This window comes from Perognathus longimembris, chromosome 1, assembly GCF_023159225.1.
Source record: "Perognathus longimembris pacificus isolate PPM17 chromosome 1, ASM2315922v1, whole genome shotgun sequence".
NCBI lineage: Eukaryota > Metazoa > Chordata > Mammalia > Rodentia > Heteromyidae > Perognathus > Perognathus longimembris.
In genome coordinates, this window is record NC_063161.1 from 13,747,961 (window position 1) to 13,772,423 (window position 24,463).

The window sequence follows — 24,463 nt, forward strand, 5'->3', positions numbered from 1 at the left end:
ATAGGTTTAACTTAACTTACCTAAAACGATATAGGAAATTAAATTGAATTTTTATGTCTTAGAAATAATTATGGGGCACAAACCTTTGATCCTGTGGTTGAGGCAGGGCCATGAGGCTAACATAAGCTACACAGTACAACCCCGTTTTAAACAAAAAACGAAAAATAAACCAAAGAAACAAAAAATAACAAAACAAGTAAACAACTGCCCCTCACAATGAAACCTAACTGGGTATAGTGACTCTGGTTTATAATCCTACCTATCTGGGAATGAGGGAGATAGAAGGATTGTGGCTCAAAGCTAGCCTGGGCAACGAGTTAGTAAAGACCTTTTTTTTTTTGAAGAACAAGCTTGGAGTGGTGGCTCATATCTATCAGCCTTCTTTGTCAGAAATCTAGGTAGGATTCCATTTTTTATTTTTTGATGCTGGCTAGGGGAAAGAGTATAAAATTTTACCTTGGAAATAACTAAAAGCCAAAAGGGTGGAGGCCCTCCATAGGAGGCCCTAAGTTCAAACCCCCAGTACTTCACAAAAAGGAAGCAAGCAAAACAATGTTCAGTTTTGATGCAAAAATAAAAGAAAGAAAGCCAACTAACCAACAACCAAACAAACAAAACCCAGTTGTGCCTAGGATTACATTTTATAGTAGTAAAAATAAACTTTGTGTGGAAAAATGTTATTGAAAAGTCCCTGGAAGGAGATACTATGTTCATGGATAGGAAGATTCCATATCTTTAAGATGTCAGTCTCCCTATCATTACGTAATTGTAAACTGGTTCTTTGTCTATCGTTTATAGAGAACTAAACTACACATGGATGTCTAAGGGGACATACTATAGGGCAGTGGGAGAAGAAGCAATGTGCTGACTAAAACAAATCAGACTCTTCGCAAGCAGGATGGAGGTAGTGTATGCGAGATTCTTCATCTCCTTCCCTTATTTAGGTCAGTGGGTTGGTTCCATTTCAGCCACTACATTTTGATTCTTTCTTTTTCTTTGAGCTTGGGACCTGAGTGCTGTCCCTTAGTTGTTTTTGCTTAAGGATGGTGCTCTACCACTTGTGCCCTGGCTTCATTTCTGGTTTGGGGTGGTTAGTGGGAGTCTTTCCTGACCAGGCTGGCTTTGAACCCCAATCCTTGGATTTCAATCTCCTGAGTAGCTAGGGTTATAGGCATGAGACACTGATGCCTGGATCTAATTCCAATTCTTGGTTGTCTGTGATTGGTCTTATAGTTTGCTATTAACTTTCATCTCTATCCACATCATTGCAAATGGTAGTCTAATTTTCCTATGCCTTCATGATATACATAAAGGGGGAAATTTACGTATCTAGGAGAAGTTTACATTTCTGGTAGGAAAACCTGGAAGACACCCAAACCAGTTCCTTTGCCATTTTTTGCTTTTGTGTTATTACCAAGAAATCCCCCACACCACCATTTGTATGGCCTTTGGCTTACTGGAAAGCCATTGGCAGGGTTCCTGAGAAGTGTGCAAGTCCAGGTTTTCAACAGAAAGCCAGAGACATTTCTGATTGATATGTCAAGAAAGTAAGAATGCGCTAGTAATGTCAGAAACCATACTGCATTGTTTTCTAGGTGCTGTTGTAACAAATTACCACAAAATTGATGCTTAAAATGACCCTGATGTATTTTACAGTTCTGTAGTTCAGAAATCTAATATGGGCCTCTTGGGCTACAATTGGGGGTGGAGTGGGAGAAGGTGTCATCAGTATTGTGTTCCTTTATGAAGACTTTTGGGGACATTCTGTTTCTTTCCTTTTTTAGCTTCCAGAATTCCTTGGGTCCTGTTGCATCTCCTCCGCCATGCCCCTCACCCAGCCAGTAACAGTAGCCCAATACTTTCTTACTTTTCATCACTCAGCTTCTTTTGCCGCCCTTTTCAACATTTAGGGATCATCTATGATAATTTCTTCACCTCAGACTCTTTCACTCAATCCTATTTGGGGAGTTCCTTTCACCAGGAAGGCAGCATCTTGGTTCTAACATCACTTCCTGTCTGTCCTGCTCCTTGAGCTCTGGCCACATTGCACATTAAAGACTCAGTGTTGACTTACTCTTGCCTTGATGTGGTATGCTATCTCCTAAGCACTCTCTTACTTAACTTGATTCATAACTCTACTCAGAGAGCCTGCCATGAGCCTTTCCTCTAGAATCATCTTAGGCTTCCTGTCTCCTCTCATGACTTGTCTATCCTACAGCATGTCTCATTCCTCTTTGGCTTTCCTCCCTGAACACATGGGTCATTTGCTCTCCTGGGTCACCCTGAGCCTTGCCTGGGGTCCAACACAAGTTAAGTCAATGCAGGAGTGAATCAGTTTCTGAATTTTGTCTCTTAAATATGACATTTTCTTCAGTAAGCTGGACCACTGTGAAATAGCTACAATCTGAATTATAAATTGAATTCTTATTGAAGTCTGAAAGGCCTGGCCATTGTGCTTAGTTATCTCATGAATAGTGCTATTTGATTATGTTGTCTAAGTAGCCAGCTTTAATCTGACATCACTCAGTGGTTAACCTTGGGGGGAATACTAAATATCCTTCTGCGACTTATTCTCTATGATGGCTTGTATTTTCTGAGAGTAGAGATTGATAATAATTACACAGATAATTATTATCATCTTTGATACCATTTTATGGGTCAGGTGCTATGTTATTTAAAAATATTATTTAATCTCACTCCATGCAGTTGTGGAATACACATGTATATTTTTGTCTAGTTGAGAAAGGCATTCCTTACCCCCCACCCCATACTTGTTTTAGGAACCCAGGCATTTTTGCTATAAGGATGAACATGTGGCCTAGTCAGGACTGATTCATTAGAGTTCTTGTAGTGGGACTCTAGTGGTTGACACACGATCCAAATGAAGCTTGTCAAGAGTTTTTCCTCTCACGTCTTAGACTCCGGCTGGGAAGAGAGCTCTCTTTTTACCTCTTGAGTCAAAACTTGCAAGGATAGGAATCCAGGGCTGCCTAGGGTCTGTGGGGAAGGAACCAGGAAGAGAAAATGAAGCCAGGACAGAATTACAAGTCCTGATTTAAAATAGTATGCAGCCTTATTTTCTTGCCTTATTGGTAAATAAAGCAGTTAAATACTTGTTACTGGTAAAAGAGCTAACACAAAGCTTTGGGAGAATTTGGCACTACCTGAAGCCAGCCTGACTCTACTACCCACATTCTTTCCCCTTTGGTGTACTATGTCCTGACACCTCAGGTTCATTAGTAGCCATATCTACTTACTCTTCCCAGTCAGAGTACTGGTGACTTGAACTCACGGCTTTGTATTTTTTCTTGTATTTTTCACTCAAAGCTGGCACTTTCCCATTTGAGCCACACCTCCACTTCCAGGTTTTTTGCTGGCTAACTGGAGATAAGAATCTCACAGATTTTCCTGACCAGCCTGGCTTAGAACCTTCATCCTTAAGTCTCAGCCTCCTGAGTAGCTAGGATAACAGGTGTGCACCAACAGCACCGGGCTCACAGTGATTTTTTTGATACAAGCAGGGAGATATGCTCCGTATTTTTAGCAGGTCTGTCTTAGGTAGTTATGGATCATCTTCTCAGCTTCTATTCTAATGAATTTTTTTTCCTCTTGAGCCTGCAGGGCTAGAATGATAGGATCTAGCTTTTGTGTTTAATTCTAGCAGAGATGGAAGTAGCTGCTTGGAGCTTTGTGTTGAGGAGGATTCTGAAGCTTTGTTTGGACTAGCAGAGAAGAAGGGAAGTAGAGTGACCAAATGATTTATTAAATTGTTTATTAATTTATCGATCAACTGAATGATTTCAAAAGAATCAAGGCCAATTGTTTGTATTAGTGCATTTGGATTGCATTTTGGAACAACAGAGTTAACACAGGTTTTTTTTTTTTTGCATTCAGAAAGTGTTGAACCAAGGATTCTAAGCTGGTTTTCTGTTCAAAGAGCAGTTCAGTTATTAGCTAGGGACTTACCTGTGTTCACTAGCAAATGCTTTGGCTCTACCAAGATCCCAATTTATCTCACAACTATAGGAAGAGACCCATGGCCTGCATTTAGAGTCTGGCACTGAATGTCATTTATGAGAACCACCCTCTTCTGGGAAGGAGAATGCTAAATTATAGCTACCCTGAAGAATATTGTCCTGCACTGGTATTGTTGAATGTTTTCCAACAACCAGATTGGGCCTCACCGTTTGTTGATTGGAAGTTCCATTTCTTCATCTTTGGCCCAAGTTACTTAGCAATGACCAATCCAACTATGCAGCCACCATATTGTTTTGCATGTTTGACTAGAACATTGACAGATTAATAGGAAGAGTAAATAGCAACAACGGCAGGGGCCCACTGTGGGGCAGCAGGATTGACTACACTGGACCTTGTTGTGTTTGCTTAGAGGAAGCCGCAGCAAAAGCCTGCTGGGAGGAGGTGATACGGGTCAGGCGCATTTGTTTCTTCTCACTAAAGAAAACAATTGTCTTCTCAATGGAAGATGGCTTTTTCTCAATCTATATGGTTCCAGTGACGAGGAAGCATTTGCTATTCCAGGATTCTCTCTCTCTCCCTCTCTCCTTCTCTCTCTGTCTCTCTCTGTCTCTCTCTCTGTCTCTCTCTCTGTCTCTCTGTCTCTCATACACACACACACACACACACACACACACACACACACACACAGATCACAGCAATGTTCAAATGTACTATGTCCACTAGAGAATCCTCTGACTCAGATGACTTCACCAGGAGAGTAATCTAACTTGGAGAAACAACTTGAAGGTCTCTAAGCTCTAAAGGTTTTCACTGCTAACATTTAACATTTCAAATGTTATAAAGTTTCAAAATGAGTTAGCCACCTTTCCTTCCCCTATTTCACAAAGAGCAGAATCCATTCATCAACATTTAGAGTTGTTACTTTGTAAGCTCTCGCTTGGATAAGAATCTAGTTTGATCCAAAAAGTTCCCTGCGCTGATATGAATGAAATATATTAATGAAGCAGAAAATTCTACTGTAGGCAAAAGTTGATCCATGAAACAGTGGTAGCTTCAATGTTTTCCAACATACTTTGGGCACAGGTAATTTTACATTCCAAAGTTATCATAGTCCTTTATAATATTGTTTTCTTCTAGTAATAATCTCCAAAGTGTTCTACACTGATTTTTGTATTAATCATATTTGATTTCTTTGTCTTGGTCTCACTATGCCTGTGGTGTGTGTGTGTGTGTGTGTGTGTGTGTGTGTGTGAATAAGTGTATACATTTTTTTCTTTTTCTTGAGCTGGTGGGAAGGAGGGGGAGACAAGATGGCCTATAATGTTTTTCTTTTAGTGGTTTTGGAACAGATGCTGTTTTCTAGCATTTTTGCTACCTTCCTTTTGTTTTTCTCTCTTCTCTACCATTACGCTTTCTTTTATCTTAATTTCACCATCCACTTAGAGCTCAGCTTAAGGAAAGGCATGTGTTATTTGTAGTAGTACGACTCTGAGGATACTTCCTATCTTTAGGGAGTGAACAGTCTTGAGTTGAGTCATGGAGAAAGACAGTTATCCAAAGAATTACAATATGCCCAGTACCATAGTGGAATGAACTACTGAGGTAGCAACTCACATCTTTCAAGATATTGAAAGATGCATACATTTCTGGTTTTCTGCTTCATTACTGGCTCAATGTAATCTCACTTGACAGGCATGAAACAAAGAACAATGATCTAGCAGATGCTTATTATAGAACTATAAGAAAGTTCATATTGTAGAGAAGAAGTATACATTCAAGGGGAGAGTTGGAACTTTTCAAGAGAAATTCTCACAACCCAGATTCTGGATAGTGTCTTAAGGGAAAACTACTGGAGAGGAGATTACTCATGATTTACCGTGGGGAATTCCAGGAGTGGCTCAGGATTCACCTGGAATAGGATTTACTTCCTTTTTCATATCATCATGGTAGCCCAGGCAAGTTTTCAAGGCTAATGATGTGGAAACACCATTATGAAGAGGCAGAGGAGAGTTAGCAGTCCTGTCCATCAGCCGTGTTGATCCCAGCTGGGTTAGGGCATTGTCACCGTTTACATAGTCTCGTGGTGTTCTGTTGGAATATAGCTCTGTACTTGCCTCACCTTTAGTTGCTATGCAATTTGCCTCTGCTTTTATTTTAAGCTTATCTAATCCACTTCAGTACCAGTCATTGATTTTTGAAAAAAATCCATCATCAAAGCATTATGACTATGAGGTCAAGATTTTTCTGAATATGGATCTTCACTGCTGTGTTATTTCTAGTCACCTAATAACAGAAACCATTTGCATTTCCCAACAATCAAAACATGTATCTAACTTACAGCACACACAGGCAAAGAAAAAAATCAGACTTTCTAACAAGATATTCATACACTATAAATTTGCATGAAGTAATTAAGTGTAAAGAGAAAAAGCTGTCAGGAACTGAATTAAGACCTTTATACAGAATTATGAGATTATATTTTGTCTCCTTTGGGGCTTTCCCACAACTCAATGATGAATGTGAGTTATCTTTACAATCAGAGAAGAAGGTGAATGAAATGCATTGAAACAGTCATTCACACCTAATTTCTTTTCTGGTTGGGTCTAACAGCATTAACACCATGGCATCTGTCCTGCGTCCCTCTACCAAACTTCCTTCTCCTTTTACCTTTAGTTGTGATGCTGAGAACTGGCATGGAGGTCATGGGAGAAAGATGGAGCTGAGAAAGTGAAAGTCAGCCAGGAATTCTAGCCAGATCTTTGGGTGGCTACTGAGAGCTGGGAATCCCCAGACAGCTCCAGGCCTGTATGTAGCCTCCCAGTCAAAGACTTCAACTCTGTAAGGCCATTCAGTGGATTTTGTTGCAGCAACGCTATCATTACCAGCACAAATGTCTCTCAAAGGCTCACTTCACTGGGGGTTTTGTCTCAACTCACACAATTCACCTGTTAGTTTTACAAAAAGAGGATAAATGAAATTTTTAGACAAGTGAACTTTGGATAAAATCCTATGACTTCTTGTTTTGTAATTCTATGGTTTATACATAACTTCTGTCAAAGGCTATCTCTTTTGGCTATGTGTGTGCCCTTGAAATGAGAGAGAATTGCAAAGTTTCTACTTTTTAACACTCCTCAATAGTGGAGGTGATTTCCTCTTAGTGAAGAAGTGCACATAAAAAACATGGTGAATTCTACCTCTGAAATTCATACAAAATATATATTTATAGAAATGAAAACCAGGAAATAGAAACAAGATTTTTTCTTTTTGGCTGTTTTTGTTTTCTTTTCTTCTTGTTCTGTTTGTTTATATGTCTTTGGGAGTGTAAGGGAAGGCACAGAAATGGAGGGATAAAGGATGAGCAAATGCAGCAGTGGTATTCACTAAACACTATGTTGAAGAGGAACTATACAACTTGTAGGTGGAGATGGGAGGGAAAAACTGGGAGAAGGCAAGTGGAGGGGTGACAGTGTCCAAAAGAAATGTAACTGTAACCCCTCTGTATATAACAATAACAAATTTTTAAAAACCCTCTGGTTCAGAGATAAAGCCCATGTTTTGATCTTAGCACTTGGGAGGCTGAGCCAGGAGGATCTTGAGTTTGAGGTCAGATTGGGCTACATGGCAAGACCCTGTTTCAAGCCCCCCCCAACCACCCCAAGGAAAAACAAAAGAAAATCAGATCCAGGAAGCAATTGCAGTTTCACCTTGTAAGTACTTGCATCTTGAAGTATACTCATTCCTCTGTAGAATAAAATTACAAACCATCCTATGAGTAGAATTATCATCCGCATTGTGTTGATAAGTCCCTGGGCAATACCTTTCTTTGAAACCTAGTGAGTCCTAAGAAACTGGGTATAAGTTCAGGGGCTGGGAGTATGGCCTAGTGGCAAGAGTGCTTGCCTCAAAACTGGGTATAAGTTCAGATTGAGATCCCAAATGACAGCTTCATTAATGAAGAGGAAAACTATATACATTGACTTTTCTTGAAATGCTTTGACTATTACATCAAATTACAATTTAAAAGCAGGCTCAATAAATCAGGAGTGTAGTAGTTAGTAATTAAAAAACAGTATTAAATATAAATATTTAAGAGTAAATTTGAATGATGGGCTTGATTTTTTTTATGCAATCACATTTGTTAATAAGGTATTTTTAGAGGTACATCATATTAAACTTTACATATTTTGAAATTCATTCTTTTTTTTTTGTTGTTGTTGGTTGGTCCTGGGGCTTGAACTCTGAGCTTGGGCACTGTCCCTGAGCTCTTTAGTGCAAGGCTAGTGCTTTACCACTTGAGCCACAGCTCCACCTCCCATATTTTGAATTTCTTAATTAAATTTTCCATTAATAAAGATTATATTATTTTTGAAAGGCATAGTACCTGGTTGGGTCAGCTGAGCCCCAGGTAGAAATAAACATCTGGCTTTCCTGAAATCTTTTCTAATCTCCACATGGATAGAATATCCAAATTAAAGGCTAAATATGCAGAGAAAAAAAACACCCCAAAATCATTACTCCAAATGATAGCAAGCAGATAGATAGAGTGTGAACACTGGGAGCAAGAGGTATATCGAGGTCATCTTAGAGGTTAAGTTCCATAAGAAGGCAGGAATGTTCAGGGAAGAGTTTGAGAATATAGACCATTTTGCTTACCATTGACTATGGATTCCAGGGGCTACAATGAGAATGGCTGGGGTTGTGGATTTGAAATATTTGATTGTATTATAAAACATTTTTTGTTGTTGTTCTAGTCTGAGGCTTAAATTCAGAGCTTGGGGCACTAATCTCTGAGCTTTTTCTCTCAAGGCTGGCACTCTACTACTTGAGCCACAGCCCTACTTCTGGTGTTTTGGTGGTTAATTGGAAATAAGAGACTCATGGCCTTTCCTGCTCGGGCTTACTTTGATGCATGATCCTCACATCTCAGCCTCTTGAATAGCTAAGATTACAGATGTGAGCCATTGGCTCCTGGCTTGGGAAATTCATTTTTTTAATTGCAATTCATGAATTGCAACTCACCCCAAATGAGCATAACACCATTAATTTCATTAGAAGTGATATGGTTGGATAGTACATGTCCTATTCTATTCTACTCTACGATATCACTTTCTATTCTTCTCATTCTTTCAGCAAATTAGTAGTGCATCCTACCCAATTGCTCTCATGGTAAGTCACATGTCACACGTATCAGTTATAAAAATCCTTATGTGGGAGAGTTAAGAATGGAAGAAGATGGAATTCAGAAGAGGAGATAGAAAACCCTGTCTTGGTAATTTTGAGACTTGTGAAGCCTGGTCAACATTACAATCTAAAAGGTACTTGTTTTGAAGCACTTGCCTTGTTTGAAGCATTGGACTAAATTTTATGCATGGGTCTTGTTTCCTGTATGATTTTTTTTTTTTTTACAAAAACTCCATTGCACATCCTTTCCCTCTTATAGTTGGAAATAAAAGAATGGTTACTTGAATGTAGGAGAAATGAAGGTTCAAAGACTTAAGTACTTTGCCTGGTTTTACCCTGTTTTTGGCTATTATACCACACTCTTCCTTAGCCCAGGTTTTAGGGCTGTCTCCACAAATGGGCTTTCAAGAATATATGGAACAATGGTTCTAGGATTTCTTCTCTTCTCTTTGGTCATCACATAAACCCTGTGTGCAAACACGAGCAGCTTTTCTGTTCTGTTCCTGTTCTTGTTCCTTGAGGTTAATAGGTCTGGCTGTCTTCTAGGAAATGATACATTTCCTAATGCCAGGTGTACTCACTTTTTCTATCCAAAGTAGTTGCTTTCTAGTAAAATTATTCTTTGAGTTGTATGTCGTCTTTTAGAGGATATTATGATTTGGGTTGGTAAAAGAAAAAGGCAGGCTATAGCAACAAACTGTTTTGTGAAATTATGAGATGCTTCATTTCTTGATAGTAAACAAAACAATGCTTCTTAGTTTGGATTTAGGCTATCTTCTTCTTCTTGTCAAAAGTGGAAATAAGTCAAGCACAAGTGGCTCATGCCTGAATCCTAGCTATTCAGGAGGCTGAGATCTGAGGATCATGGTTCAAAGCCAGCCTGGGCCAAAAAGTGACTGTGAGACTTATCTCAAAAACCACTCAAAAACCGTAAGTAGCACTGTGGCTCAAAGTGGTAGAGTGCTAGCCTTGAGCACAAAGAGGCTCAGGGACAGCTCCCAGGCCCTGAGTTCAAGCCCCACAACTGACCAAAAAAAAAAAAAAGAAGTGGAAACAACTCTAGATTTCTAACTAGAGGGTAAGTATACTAGAATCTTAAATTCTATTGTGTCTACCCTTGTCTAGATTTAGTAGACATGAGAGAGAGTCCAATATTAGAAGTGTGATTATCTTTTCACCAGTGCATAACCTTACTTGCATGCCATTTTGCAATTTACACACACATCACACACACACACACACACACACTTTAGTAGTATTAAGGAGCAAACTCAGGGTTTTGCTGCATGCTATACAAGTGCTCTACCATTGAGCACTAAAAATTTTAATTCTGAAGACAACTCTTGGATGAGAAATGAGTAGATCGTTTTATAAACAGTTTTTTAGTTATGGAAATGAAGCTTCAAAAAGTTAGAAATATTTTATAGAGTCCTGGATGTGGGATGGGTTGGTTAGTTCAAATTGCACTTTTAAAAATGAGGAAACAAAAGCTCAGAGAATTTAGGTATGTTAGCTATTTACCTAAGGTCACATATTAAGTGCAGAGCTAAATCAGGTGATGTAAGTCTCTAGACACCTAAAACTCTAACACACTCTGGTGCTTCTGATCCAAATAAATGCAAAAATTACAAACATAATATCATCTATATCCCCATGGATGTTAAGTGTCATGGAAATATTTTGCAATGCAAAGCATGTCTGGAAGACAGTCTATGCGTATTTCCTTAATCAGGAATGTATTGTTCAACTTCTCAGTAGCTCCAAAATTTCCTGGCTCTTAATTTTCTACATCCATGATATCTCATATCCTTTCGAAGGGACAACACAGGGTAGGATTCTGCTGCCAGGGCATTATGAAGAGCATTTGTCATAAAGAGTAAGAGGAAAGCTGTGATACAGCTTAAGAAGAAAAGATTCTATTCTCTATTATCTGAGCCAAATGGTCAGGTTGCAAACATTCCCCCCCACCCCATTCTCTTTAACCATAAGCTTAAGATGGTAGCATTACATAGATACAATAATATGATAAGATCCTGTTTCAGTATAATTCAATCAGCAAGGTCCCAAATTTTATTCTCATGAAAGGTCATATTGCTTTATTGGAAGTTAATAGAAGGCATTAGTTTTGGCCAGTTTGTGTTGTCACAAAACCCACAGAAGAAGTAACTTAAAGGCATAAAGATGACCTGCATCAAATCTTCAAGTGATGATACAGAAGAAAATCCCAAATGATCAAGGGGAGTCACTTCCTCCCAGGTTTGCCCCTAGTCTTGATGTCAATATCCTGCAATCTAGTTAAGGGGTGGAAGCCAATTGCCAATTACCCACATTCAGCTGCACACTAGCTCTGGGCTTTGCAAAAGATAACATATGCAATTTATGCTCACGCACATATATTTAGCTCCTAATGTACAGATGGGTTTTCTTACTAAAGTCTGTTTATAAATAGGTTGTTTATGACTCCAAACACATTTTCTCATCCAAACTTTCCACCTGAAAACATTTACCAAATGCCCACAGCTGAGCTCACAGCTTTCCGTTATAAAGCCAACTCCAGAAACCTTTTAAAGTAAAATTGCAGCTCGCCTTGCTCAGAGAGAGAGGATATACAGTTAGTTCAAGACCCTGAGCGTCAGTCCTCAGCTGTAGACCTCTGTCAACAGAGAGGGTGAAGTGCTAAGTCTATTTATACTTCATCTGGGGCTGTAGTTCCCAGCCGCTCTAGTGGTTTGTTATGACCTTGTAAACTGTCCTTGTCAACAAATACAGGTGTGGAAGTATTGGACGTTGTGTCCAGCTCTGGTCCATAAAAGCTAACTTCCCCCCGAATCATTATTATTTTATTTTTTTGTCCGCTTGCTGGAAGGGTTAGGTCCTTAAGTCTTTAGGGGATGACCCAATGTAGATTTCTAATTCATTATGTCAACAGTTGCCTGCTGTCTGTCCACCTGGCTTGGTAGATCACAATGTTACCTCATCCTTTGTTTCTCACTATCTTTCCCAATCCCACTCATACCCTCAAGTTGGATGGTTTCAGTTTTGCTCATGTCCACCGAATAGAAAGGCTATGTGTGCCACCCATCCTCTCTTCATTTGACTGCTATGAGCCCTGCATCCTTGAGACCAAGGCACTTCAGACTGAACTTTAGAGGATGACCTTGGAAGTAAGGGGAGGCGTTTGTGAGGAAACTGAGGAATAGGGAAGCCATGAGGAGGCTTCTTGCAGTACAGGGACAGGGGCAGAAGTGAGAAGGCCCTTGGGAATAGGTGGATAATGCTCAGCCATGAGGGTTCTCTGTGGGTAGGGCAAAGACTCCAGGAAAAGTAAATGTCACTAGAAGCTGTCTATACTGAGATTGTGTTATATAAATACCTCATTAGTTTCCAGATTGCACTTTTATATTTAAGTGCACTTTTTTTTTTTGAAATATCTAAGTTTCAATGGAAGGTTGTGTTTATGAGTGGAGAAAGCGTGAAACCTAGTTAGGAAGGTGTGGCAGGCAGAAGAATTCATCCCTTAGTTGCTTTTGGTTAGTGTCCAGGGTGGCAGGTCTGTGGACATGACCCCTTCTTAAGAATTGATTTTGGCTTCAGGACTGCTCTAAGTTTTCTGCAAGGCAATCTGGGAAGCTTGCACCAAACTTTCTTTCATTCCTCTTCCTGTCTTTCTCACCAGGCTAGGTTTATCTTTTCCTCAGTTTCTCCCACATTTACCTCCTGATAAATTTCTTGCGTATTTAAATTGGATCAGAGGATGTGGACTAACCCAGATATTATTCCGTGTCACTTGAAATCCTTCAGTTTGTAAATACAAACAGGGATTCATTTTCTCAAAGTAGAAAGGATTCAGTGGTCATTTGGTCTAGCTTCCTGAAGAGAGAAGAATCTGTGATAGACATTGAATATTTGCCTAGGAATGATTTATACCATCTTAAGTCCTGTGCAGGACCCAAGAAACTTGGAAGGACAAGTTTCAAGAACCACCAGAACAGAGGATTTTTGCTTTAAAACCCGATGACTCTGGATGACACTGGGAGAATGAGAAAGAATGAATGTACAACCTTGCTGGACTGGATGTTTCCCATATATGATCCAATGAGATGATTATATGACAAGTCACTTCATGTAGAAATTTTTATCCCAGAGGGGAGGGACGAGACTTAGAGAGAGTAAGTAACAGTCATGTGTTCAACATCGAACATTGGTTAGGAGTCACAGCAGGTATTTGAATTGGTCTTAAGTATTCTGTATTGATTCTGCCCCATCCCCAACTCCCTCCTCCCAAAGTAACTTTGCAGTGAACTCTTGAATAGAATTCTAATTTTTTTCTCCTAACAAAAGAAAGATTGAGCCAGGCACTGGTGGGTGGCACATGCCTGTAATCCTAGTCACTCAGGAGGCTGAGATCTGTGAGTCAGGGTTCAAAGCCAGAGTGGGCAGAAAAGTCCATGAGACTCCAATTAATGAGAGAAAAATAGGAAGTAGAGGTGTGGCTAAGTGATAGAGTGTCAGCCTTGAGGAAAATAAGCTAATCAAGAGTGTGAGGCCCCGAGTTCAAGCTTTAGTTCTGATGCATGTGTACACACTCATTGAGAGAAAAGTGATATCCAACCAGTTTTGGAGTTTATGGGGGGGGGTCCTCCTTATGAAGGGTTCTTTGGATTCCCCCCCCCCCCAATTGACCCCGACATCATCTTCATGTTCAATGTTTCATAATTAAAAAAGCACAGGCTCTGTATAGACACTGAGTCTTTTCAGTATAGATTACATTTCCAAAAGTAGTTATTATGTATGGATGTACTTGGAGAATTAGATTTCTGTGGTCTTGACTTTAATTGCCCTGTCTAGATATGTGATTAAGCTTTTGTTCTTTGTCTCAAGATGGCCAGTCAATGGAGTTGTGTGCTTTCAATTTCATCTGAAGTACAGTTGGAGAACAGACAACAGAGATTGATATTTTTATTCCATATTTTGTTTGGTTACTATGATCATTATCTTAAATAGTATAATATTAAGGCCAAATTTTTGAGTGCAATGTGAATGTTTTAGACAAAAGGGTACACAGATGTTAGTTTTTACTTGTGCCTTTACTACCAGCCCAGAAGACAGAGCATCTAAATACAAAGCTTGTAGGAAGTGGAGGAAAATATAATATAATATCTAATTGTAGATTCCTGTGGTTGTGCATCTGTTACTATGGCAACTGACTCACATGCTGGAAGGACCACTTTATTTAGGCCACATAATGTTCTTGACTGTGTAAGAACAAAATAGATGTAGTTTTTTTTTTTTTTTTGTAGTTTTAAAACAGATACGTGTGGATCTTTAGTCAGCTGATCTGGCTAACACATTGAGGCATTACTGTGACCACTAGGGGAATTGCATTAAAATGATCTAGAAATTCAATTTTACCTTCATGTTAGGTTGGAATTGTCAATGCCTAGAATTTTCCTCTTCTCTTGTGCTTTAGGTAGAAAACAGAAAATGAGCCACTCAAGGGAAGTTTGCCTATTTTAAAGCAACAAGGTCTAAATTTTGTGGGCACAGTCGTTTCATTGCATATTTTGTGAATGCGTTATCTGAAGGAAGTTCTCAAAAGGATTCTGACATCAGAATCGGGCATTTCTGCCCTCTGTTGTATGTGGAGTACACAGACAGGCTTCCTGGAAATGTCATTTGCAGAACAGTGGTCAGTCCAAATAAGTCTTTCATCATCCACATGATTCAGTTTTCAAAGTGGATTAAGTTACTTGATACCTTTTTTCTTCTGATGGGTGCTAGTGGCATACAAGTATAATCCTAGCTATTTAGGAGGCTAAGATCTGAGGATGACGGTTCAAAGCCAGCTTGGGCAGGAAAATCCAGGAGACTCTTAACTCCAATTAATCACCATAAAGTTGGAAATGGAGCTATGACTCATGTGGTAGAGCACTGCTAGCCTTAAATGAAAAAGCTAAGGAACAACAGCCAGCCCTTGAGTTCAAGGCCCATTACTGGAATACAAAAGCAGCAATAACATCCTCTGCTAAGGTGTTTGAACAATGAAGCTTGCTCATGATGTTTGATATTATGCCAGTATGCAGAAGTGTTTGGTTATGCACTATCTCATTAACCTGTGTACTCAGGACTTTTCTCCTTCCCTTCATCTTTGTCTTAGGGCATAGCATCTAATAAGCATTAATAAGTACTTGCTAAATTTATGATTACCAGATAAATAGATACAGTCTATACATAATTTCCAAAGCAATCTCCCCCTAAAATAATTTGAAAAATAGTTTCTTTGCTCTTTTATTCTTGGCCAGTCGTGGAGCTTGAACTCTGAGCCTGGGTGATATCCCTAAGCTCTTCAGCTCTACCACTTGAGCTACAGCATCACTTTCAGTTTTCTGGTGGTTAATTGGAGTTCCAAGTCTCATGGACCTTCCTGCCTGGGCTGGCTTTGAACTGTGATCCTCAGATCTCAGCCTCCTGAGTAGCTAGGATTACAGGTGTGAGTTACTGGTGCCCTGCAAGTTTCTTTGCTCTTTAAAACCTCCATTATGCTTTTTTTTTCTTTGTGCTAATACTGGGGCTTGAACCCAGAGCATAGGCATGACCCAGTGCTCTACCACTTGAGCCACAGCTCTACTTCCGGGTTTTTGGTGGTTAATTGGAGATAAGAGTGTCATGGACTTTTCTGTCCTATTGGCTTTAAATTGTGATCCTCTGACAATCAAAAGCAGATATTAGATTAGCAATCACATGCCTTGTCACTGTTGGAAAGAAGTGGCCATGCTGAATGTGTACATTGTATGGTCAGCAGGTGTCTTGATTTTATCATAATGATATAGAGAAATGTATGGACAACAGATTTCATCTTGTAGAATTTTACAATAAAAGTGATGATACAAAAATATCAATGTTGAGAGAGATTGGAGAACATATTTTAAGAGCAAAAACATGAGCATGTTGGGAAAATGTTAGTGGAAGTTTGAAAGCTTGTAACAAAGCTTTTGATTTTTTAGAAAATTTGTCATAATGCTTGAACTTCATTTAAACTGGAATCAAGTTTTTCCCCTTTCTCAAGAGAAGTTTTTTTTTACAATCTTTTTTTTGTAATTTATTTATTAATTAAAGAAAAGTTTTTTTTGACAAGTTGTTGTGCAAAAAGGGTACAGTTACATAGTAGGGAAGTGTATATATTACTTGTGATATCTTACATCCTGTTTTTCTTTCCCTTCTCTAGGTCGGTAGACATATATACAATATACAATGTACCAAGAACATATACAATAGCCTCAAGAGAAGTTTTTGTCATTGGAGAACACATTTCTTGACTACATAGTTGCCCATCTGAAAATGGTACCCAGCAAGAGAGAGAGACACAGGGAGAGAAGAGAGAAGAGAGAGACAGAGGGAGAAACAGACAGAAAGAGAAAGAGAGGATAGTGTTTGCACATCTGGAGATGGGCATTATTTCACATGGTCCCTAGGCCTCAGTAGACCATTGCTTTTGAGGACTCTTCTGTGATGAGTTTCAACTATTATGATCTGATCAACTTCCATTTGTTGCTAGTACCAAATTAGGAGCCCAAATTTGGAAGGACACAACACCAGCCTCGAGTGAAAAAGCTAAGCAAGAATATAAGTCCCTGAGTTCAAACCCCAGTACTAGCATACACACAAAAATAATTTCTCATATTTTTAATGAATGTCTATTAGAGCTGCCAAGAATTGCACTAGTTGTTGGAAATACACAACAAATGTATACACACATTGCTTTTGACAACCTTGGATCATATAGCTCAGCCAGTGAACAATTAACAAATAATGAGTGATATATGTTTAGGATTCTATCTTCATACATTTGGGGCTGAAATTATTTTCTGTATGATTTATTGTTTTAATTTGGTCTGTATAGAGTATTGGTTTGGCAGTGCTACTCAAAAGAAAACATCATGGATTAGTTAGTTTAATAACAGAAAGGGATTTTCTCATAGATGTGGAGACTAGAAATCCCAAACCAAGGTGTCAGCAGGGTTGGATTGATTTCTCTCGAGACTTTTCCTCTGTTTACCTAGTACTGCTTGCTTCCTGTGTCCTCACAAGGCCATCCCTCAGAAGTAGTGCTGGTGGTGGTGGTGGTGGTGGTGGTGGTGTGTGTGTGTGTGTGTGTGTGTGTGTGTGTGTGTGTGATATTCTAATCTCTTTTTTTGTCTATGAGAATTTTAGTTAGTTGGGATTAAATCAACATGACCTCATTTAACCTTAATTAATTCTTCAGAGTCTTCTATTTCCAAATTGTTTTAATCTAAAATACTAGAGCATAGGCTTTCAAGACATTTAGTTCTTGCAATTAGCCCATAGTATATTATGAAGCTGAGAATTTATGTATGATCTCTCTCCTTAGAGCGAGAGAATCATCTATTACACCTCACAAATTCATCAGCATACCTGACAGTTCTGTTAAGTTCAAAGGAAGAAGAGTATTGTTTTGTTTTTCCTGAAAGTAAAATAGTAATAGAAGATAACCATTAAAAGTTTGTGGAAATAAGAGAATAGTAATACAGCTACTATTTCTTTAATATTTATAACGGACCTTGCTATATAGTGTGGTATCTGTATATTTAAGAGGATATATTTTATTTCATCTTCAGAATGACTCCTGGTGTCTGCCATTGTTATGACTATCATTACTGTGCTGTATTTGAGAGGTAGGAGAGATTGTTGTCTGGATTATTATACAAGTGCAATCTTCAGGATTGGAATCCAGAGCTCATGGATTTAACATAGTATCTTACTACCCATGATAGATAAGGGAGTGCTTTATAAATGGTAGATCTCTCCAGGGGATTTGCTTATTAATTCAGCTTGATGGAAATAACATGGACTGTACACTGATATCATTTTTAACCCAGTCAATCCAAATTGTGTGGTTTTGGTCTCCTAATTCCTCTGAGCTACAGTTGCCCAAAGTAGAAAAGGGAAATAAATTTCCTGTGATAGCCTGCTGTGATCCCTTGGGCAATAGGTGGACACCTGGTGCAATGAGAGATTAGACTCTTGATAAAATGAATGAGTACTAGGATTCCTGTCTTTTCCCAGTTCTGGGAGAGGTTTTCACTGCAAGTGAGAAGTAACCACAAAGGAATGAAGACAAAGAAAGGGATAGATGTTGCAAGTTCCTGATGCAGTGTATAGCTTTATGTACAAGCTCACCTGTGCAAGCATTGATTGGATGCCCTGAGTGAGGGAGGACAGGAAGAGGCGGTGCCTGCAGGGCAGGAACTTGTGCTATTGGATCCTTGCCCTTCAAGAGCTCCCCTGCTGCTTGGCAATGCTATGGATGAGTTTCTATTCCGTGAAAGCACAGTGCTACGTCATCCATTTGTCGGAGCAGACCCATCCAGCACAGAAAACATAGACAAGACACACAGAAAGTTATGTCACACACTTGATTTCAAACCCATCTGCAGCTGATGGGCGTTGCAATGATTTTTTCACACTAAGCAGTATACAAATTTGGTGGTGGGTCATTTACACATTTCAGCGGAACTTTCCAGGAATAGACTTCTCGATCTGTTGTCATTGAAGGGGTTTGCTGAGAACTTAACTTCAGTTGGAAATCTGAAATTACCTCAATGAAAAACTTTTGTGGGGGTGGGGGTGGGGAGGGAACTCATTAAGTTTTAACCAGATGCATGTTCAGCTCAACTTGAGGGGGGGGGGCAAACCATAATTTAAATATCTGTAAAGTCTGTTGTGTTACTCCTAGAAATGTATCTCATTTTAAACCCCTAAATGTTTATCTGCTTGGAGGAATGTTATACAAATATCACCTACTGATCATGGTCAAAACAATGGCGCATAGACTCTTCTCAGAAGTTTCCTGGTACATTAATACTGGAAGGCTTGATTTGAAAATTTCCCATTCAACTCTACTGAAGAGTACGGGGTGGGGGCGTGGAATGGGGGGAAGAGAAAACCCACTTATCTTAAAGATTCATGATTCAAGCGCCTGATAGGATCTGCAGTTTCCATAGTGCTGGGCCCTAGATTTCCCTTTAATGTAATTAAGCCTCAAGATTTATGAATACAACAGGCCAGAACTTGATCCGTGTTCATTTTCAATTACTGCAGTGAAAGGGCCCTATCCAGATGTCTCTATTTACAGCATTCAGGCCGGCCGGGCCAGGGGCCGAGGGGGGGAGGGCCCACAAATTGTCACACTTGTTAATTCTTCACAGACCATACTCAGCTGAGGTCCTGGCTTTGACCCTGTGACAAAAGACTGGAGGCCCCCGGGGCAAGGGCATTAATGCTTCTAGGGACAACACGGTGACCCACAGGGGTCACTCCCTCTGCTTTGTAGGTATTTGTGTAATAATGGGGTCCATTCCTTATTTTTATTTCTGTTACAGTTCTGGGGGCATCCAACGAAAGAAAAAAAAAAAAAGAAACAACAAAACCTGGCCCCAATGTAGACGTGAAAAGCAAACATATATAATGAGAGCATCAAGTGTCCCTGGCAACACTAACCATGATCAAATGCTACAGGAGAAAGACACAGTATGCAGTGACCCACATCATCAGGCCTATTTTGGGAGCATTGTTTTATTTTTCTTTTGAAGGGTGTTGCGCCTTTCTTTTCTTTTTCTTCTTTCTTTCTTCTTCTTCTTCTTTTTTTAAATGTTCTCAGGTCTGTAATTTAGTGGTTGGGATGATTGGAACACAAGTGTCTTTTCTCTTGTTACAGTTACAGTCTCACTTGCTTGTTTCCAAGCTGGTTTTTCAACTACCCAGATACCCACCTGCCAGGACGGCCTAAAATATTCCACTTGATTCTCTTTATTATTTTTTTCCCTTTAAAACATTTCCATGCTTTCCATGGCTATTCTACAGGTTCCTTAGACGTGTGCTAAGTGTTTTCTTCTATGAATGTGGACATTTGCATTGAGGTATCATTTTAAAAGGAAAATCCTACACAAAAGATTTAGAAATAAGAGCTCAGCAGGAGACGTAGGACCCACTAATGAAATGTATGGCATCCAGCAAATAGCCCCAAATCCTACCCACACTTTTCCCCAGCGGCGTGTGTCTAGCCCATCATTTTATTTTCTCAACTCACAGCCTAGAGTCGTTACCTTGTGAAAAAGAATGAATTGGGATATTGCTTTTGTTGAGCAATAATTGGCTGTTATATTAATGTGTAGCTCAGTGAAATGGAATTGTTGGCCAATTCTCTTCTATTTTAGAAGGTTGTTTCTTAAAAGTACTGCAAATCTCCTCTTTGATTAGTCCCTGTAAATCAATTTTGGGGTTTTTCTTTCTTTCTTTCTTTTTATTTTTATTTTTGAGTCATGACCTTTACAGGACTCAAATTCATGTCAGTGCATTTAAGGAGATTTTGTAGAGCACAAGAGCTTGTTCAAAATACAGCTTTCACCCACATTTATCCCATTGCTGCCCTCCAGAGGACCACTTCTTTTTCCTTTATTTAAGAAATGATTTAATAATTCAATGCCAACATTAATAAAGTTCAATACTTCTTTATACATAAACGAATATATTATAGATACAAACAACATGATTTCCAACTGTCCCCTTTTTTTGGAAGATAGATATACCAAGAGTATAGGACAGGAGAATAGGATTTAAGTATTTTGCTTTTGGCTATTCCTTCCAGAAAGCTGTTGACAGTTTCAGCAATTGCCTGGTCTATTTTTTTTCAGAAATGTGTGTGTAGACTACAAATGTTTATGTTTTGCTCTAGTTATTAACCAACAAGTATGCTTTTGAATAGTATGGAACAATGCTATTGCATTTTAAAAAGAGGTTTTCACATTTCATTTAGGCTTTGGTTTCTTTCAGTGGGGTATATCATGTTGTTGGTATTGTATGTTTTATCTTCTAAAGTATTCTTAAGATTATATTTACTTATTGTATTTTCTTTTTTTCCTCTCAGCTTCTTTTTTATGTTCTCTTCCTTCCTTCCCTCCTTCCCTTCCTTCCTTCCTTCCTTCCTTCGTTCCTTCGTTCCTTCGTTCCTTCCTTCCTTCCTTCCTTTTTTCCTTTCTTCTCTCTCTCTCTCTCATTTTCATTTCCCATCAACTGAGGATTTCCTGAGTCTCTGTGACTGGACAGAAGGCTAAAAACTATGTGGTAGAAGGTAGGAAGATGAGTAAAATAGGCTTCCAGATCTCCAAGACATCATTTCCCCCTGAACAAACTTTTTTTTTTTTTTTTGCCAGTCCTGGGCCTTGGACTCAGGGCCTGAGCACTGTCCCTGGCTTGTTTTTTGCTCAAGGCTAGCACTCTGCCACTTGAGCCACAGTGCTACTTCTGGCCATTTTCTGTATATGTGGTGCTGGGGAATCGAACCCAGGTTTTCATGTATACGAGGCAAGCGCTCTTGCCACTAGGCTATATCCCCAGCCCCCTGAACAATCTTCTTATGCTAGTACACTGCAATTATTTAAGAGTATTTTTGTAAGTAACTTGCATCATTTAGTACAAGATTTGGCAAATATTTTTAAATGTACAACAATAGATTCAAAGTCTTCCCAGTGTGACCTTTATTAGGATATGATTTCTGGAATGAGAGAAGCATGAAATTAAAGGTTCTTTGCTAGGAATGATTCAGAAATTACTATGAATGGAAGACCCATGGGTTGTGTCCATCCACGGTGTGCATTGTCTAGGAGAAACAAGCAAAGGAAAATCTTAGGATATGTATTGTACCTGAAGATTCTGGAATGGAGGGTTCTGAGGTAAGCAGTGGTTGGTGAGAAATAAAGAGATGCCATGAGTACAAGGAGGTGAAATTGGGGGCTCATTGTTAGGTCCTAGGAGGTAGAGTCATTACAACTTGGGACAGGGACTGAGTTCTGTGCTCTGAAGTGGCAGTTCACAAGTTCTTCAAATCTTGGGAGGAATGAGGCCCACAGTGTCTCTGCTGTTTTGTCTGCGCAAAGAATTCATTTAAGGGGCCAGAGCAAGTCTAACTAGGAAGGCAGCACCAGACTGCTTAAAATACTGGTTATAAGGATGTAAAAAATAAACTCATAGGGGAGGGAAGGGCAATAGGGAGGGCAGGCAGGGGGGAAAATGAGGGAGGAGGTAACAAGCTGGATAAGAAATGTATGTACGTACTGCCTTACATCTGAAACTGTAACCCCTCTGTACATCACTTTGACAATAAAGAAATTAAAAAATTAGAATAGGTCTGCAATATAATGTTGCATGGGAAAAATACATGTCTGTGGTGAGACTATATCATTGTATGCATATAAAAGATAGCACAAGGGGCTGGGGATTTAGCTCAGTGGAAGAGCGCCTGCCTGGCGAGTGCAGGGCCCTGAGTTCGGTCCTCAGCTCTGAAAAAACAAACAAACAAAAAACTATAAAAAAGATGGCACACCTTTTTCTTTTCTAAAATTTCTTCTGGTTCCAAAAATGTGACTTTATGTGAAATATGTATTGATAAATACTACTACTATGTAATGTTAAATAACTCCATAATTGTGGACATTTTGACAGCAATTCCCGGAAACACTGGAGGAATTAATATTAGAATTAGGTCCCAGGACTTCAATGTATATCCTACAAAATTAAGGGTGAAGGAAGGTTAGGAGGAATGAGTAGGGAGAAGATTGAAAGGGGTGACACTGATTAAGATGCATTGTATTCATAAAGTGCTTTGTTGAATGGCAACTCCTCTGTACAACTACTTAAAGATTAAAAAAAAAATTAGGTCCTAGGAGGTAGAGTTATTACAAGCTGTCCTTTAGAGGGGAATAGGAGTGGAGATGAGCAGAGGATGATTTTGAGCTAATTTTCTTTGAAAAGACCAGTTTAGGTTCCAGGTTCCAACGAATGGCACGTATGCGGAGCGGATTGGAGAATTTGAAAGTACAGCATGAAGGATTCTGGGAAAAGGACATTTGAAATATATATTTCAAATATTATATATTGTGATTTATAATATATAAGATATATACATACATAACATATTTGACATATCATATGTTACATATTTTATTATATATTAGGATGTGATTATATATAATATAGAACATAAAAATATATAACATATAATAGCTATATTAATGATATGTATTATACAGTATATTATATTACACATAATATATAAGATAATATAAAACATGTATGATATTATATATTGTTGATTTGTTACATATAATATATGTATGTAAATAAAAATATATGTAACAAAACAACACAAGAACAACAAATAGCCAAAGCAAAACAGGAATGTGAATTGTGGGAAGGACAAAACCAGAAGGTGGCACTTTTTTTTGTGCCAGTCTTGGGGCTTGAACTCAGGACCTGGACACTGTCCCTGAGCTACTTTTGCTGAAGGCTACCACTCTACCACTTGAGCCACAGTGCCACTTCTGGTATTTTTTGTTTATGTGGTACTGAGGAATTGAACCCAGGGCTTCATGCATGGTAGGCAAGCACTCTACTACTTAGCCACATTCCCAGCCAGGTGGCACTTTTTAAAGGAATTTTTTTCCTCAAGTTGTTCCAGAACTGGGTTAAGGTACTATTGTTTGGGATTCATCTGTTTAATTCAGTTTTTCTGATAGATTCAGACTACCAGAATTTCAAATTCTTTTCAGTCACAGAAGCACAAAAAATATTGCCTCAATATTGTATACAGAGAACAATTCAATCAGAGATGCGATTTAGTGTTTGCATTGTGTTTGGTAAGTGTTAGGTATGTGTCCCTATCTAAGAAGAATGCATGCCTACTGCGGTATGGCTTTTCTCTCCTTGCTTTGGGCATTAAGGGACCTATGATTAGGAATTGATAGCTCCAAAAACCTGGATCTTTTTCAGATATGAATTACTATATTGAAAAGAAAATGTATTTCTAGTCAGTGAAAGGTAGATTTGGCTAGGTAGTACTTAAAAAGTAGATCTGGGTTCACATTAACTACCATTTCTATGTGAGCTATAGAAATAAACAACTTAGTCATAAGGCAAAGGAGTGAGGTTATTGTTTAAAAATTTCTTCATGAGTAAAATTAGTTAGGCCAAAAGTACTGCTAATGGATCGTCTTGTTCTGATTTTTTTTCAGTGTCAATAGACTTTATATAAAGTGTGTCTTCTGTCACTTGAAAGTCACACAACGCCATTCATTCATTCATTCATCCAACTATTGAATTATCCACACCTCCATCCATTTACTCATTCATCATCCATCCAGTCACCCATCCGTCCATTCAGGTTGTTTTCTTTTATTCATTCCCTTTCCATTTACTTATACAGCAAACCTGTGTTAGCGTCTACCCAGTG

At 38.9% G+C, this 24,463-nt stretch overlaps 1 protein-coding gene across 1 annotated transcript in view; it reads left to right on the forward strand.

Annotated features, from left to right (window-relative positions):
* Window positions 1-756: 756 nt before the first annotated feature.
* The window catches only part of C1H12orf42 (chromosome 1 C12orf42 homolog), a 101,723-nt gene continuing 78,016 nt past the window's right edge, over window positions 757-24,463 (forward strand). Inside the window, exon 1 of the mRNA XM_048357056.1 lies at window positions 757-904. Within this exon, the coding sequence (XP_048213013.1) occupies window positions 899-904 (6 nt within the window). The 5' untranslated portion in view covers window positions 757-898. The remainder of the gene's footprint in view (window positions 905-24,463) is intronic.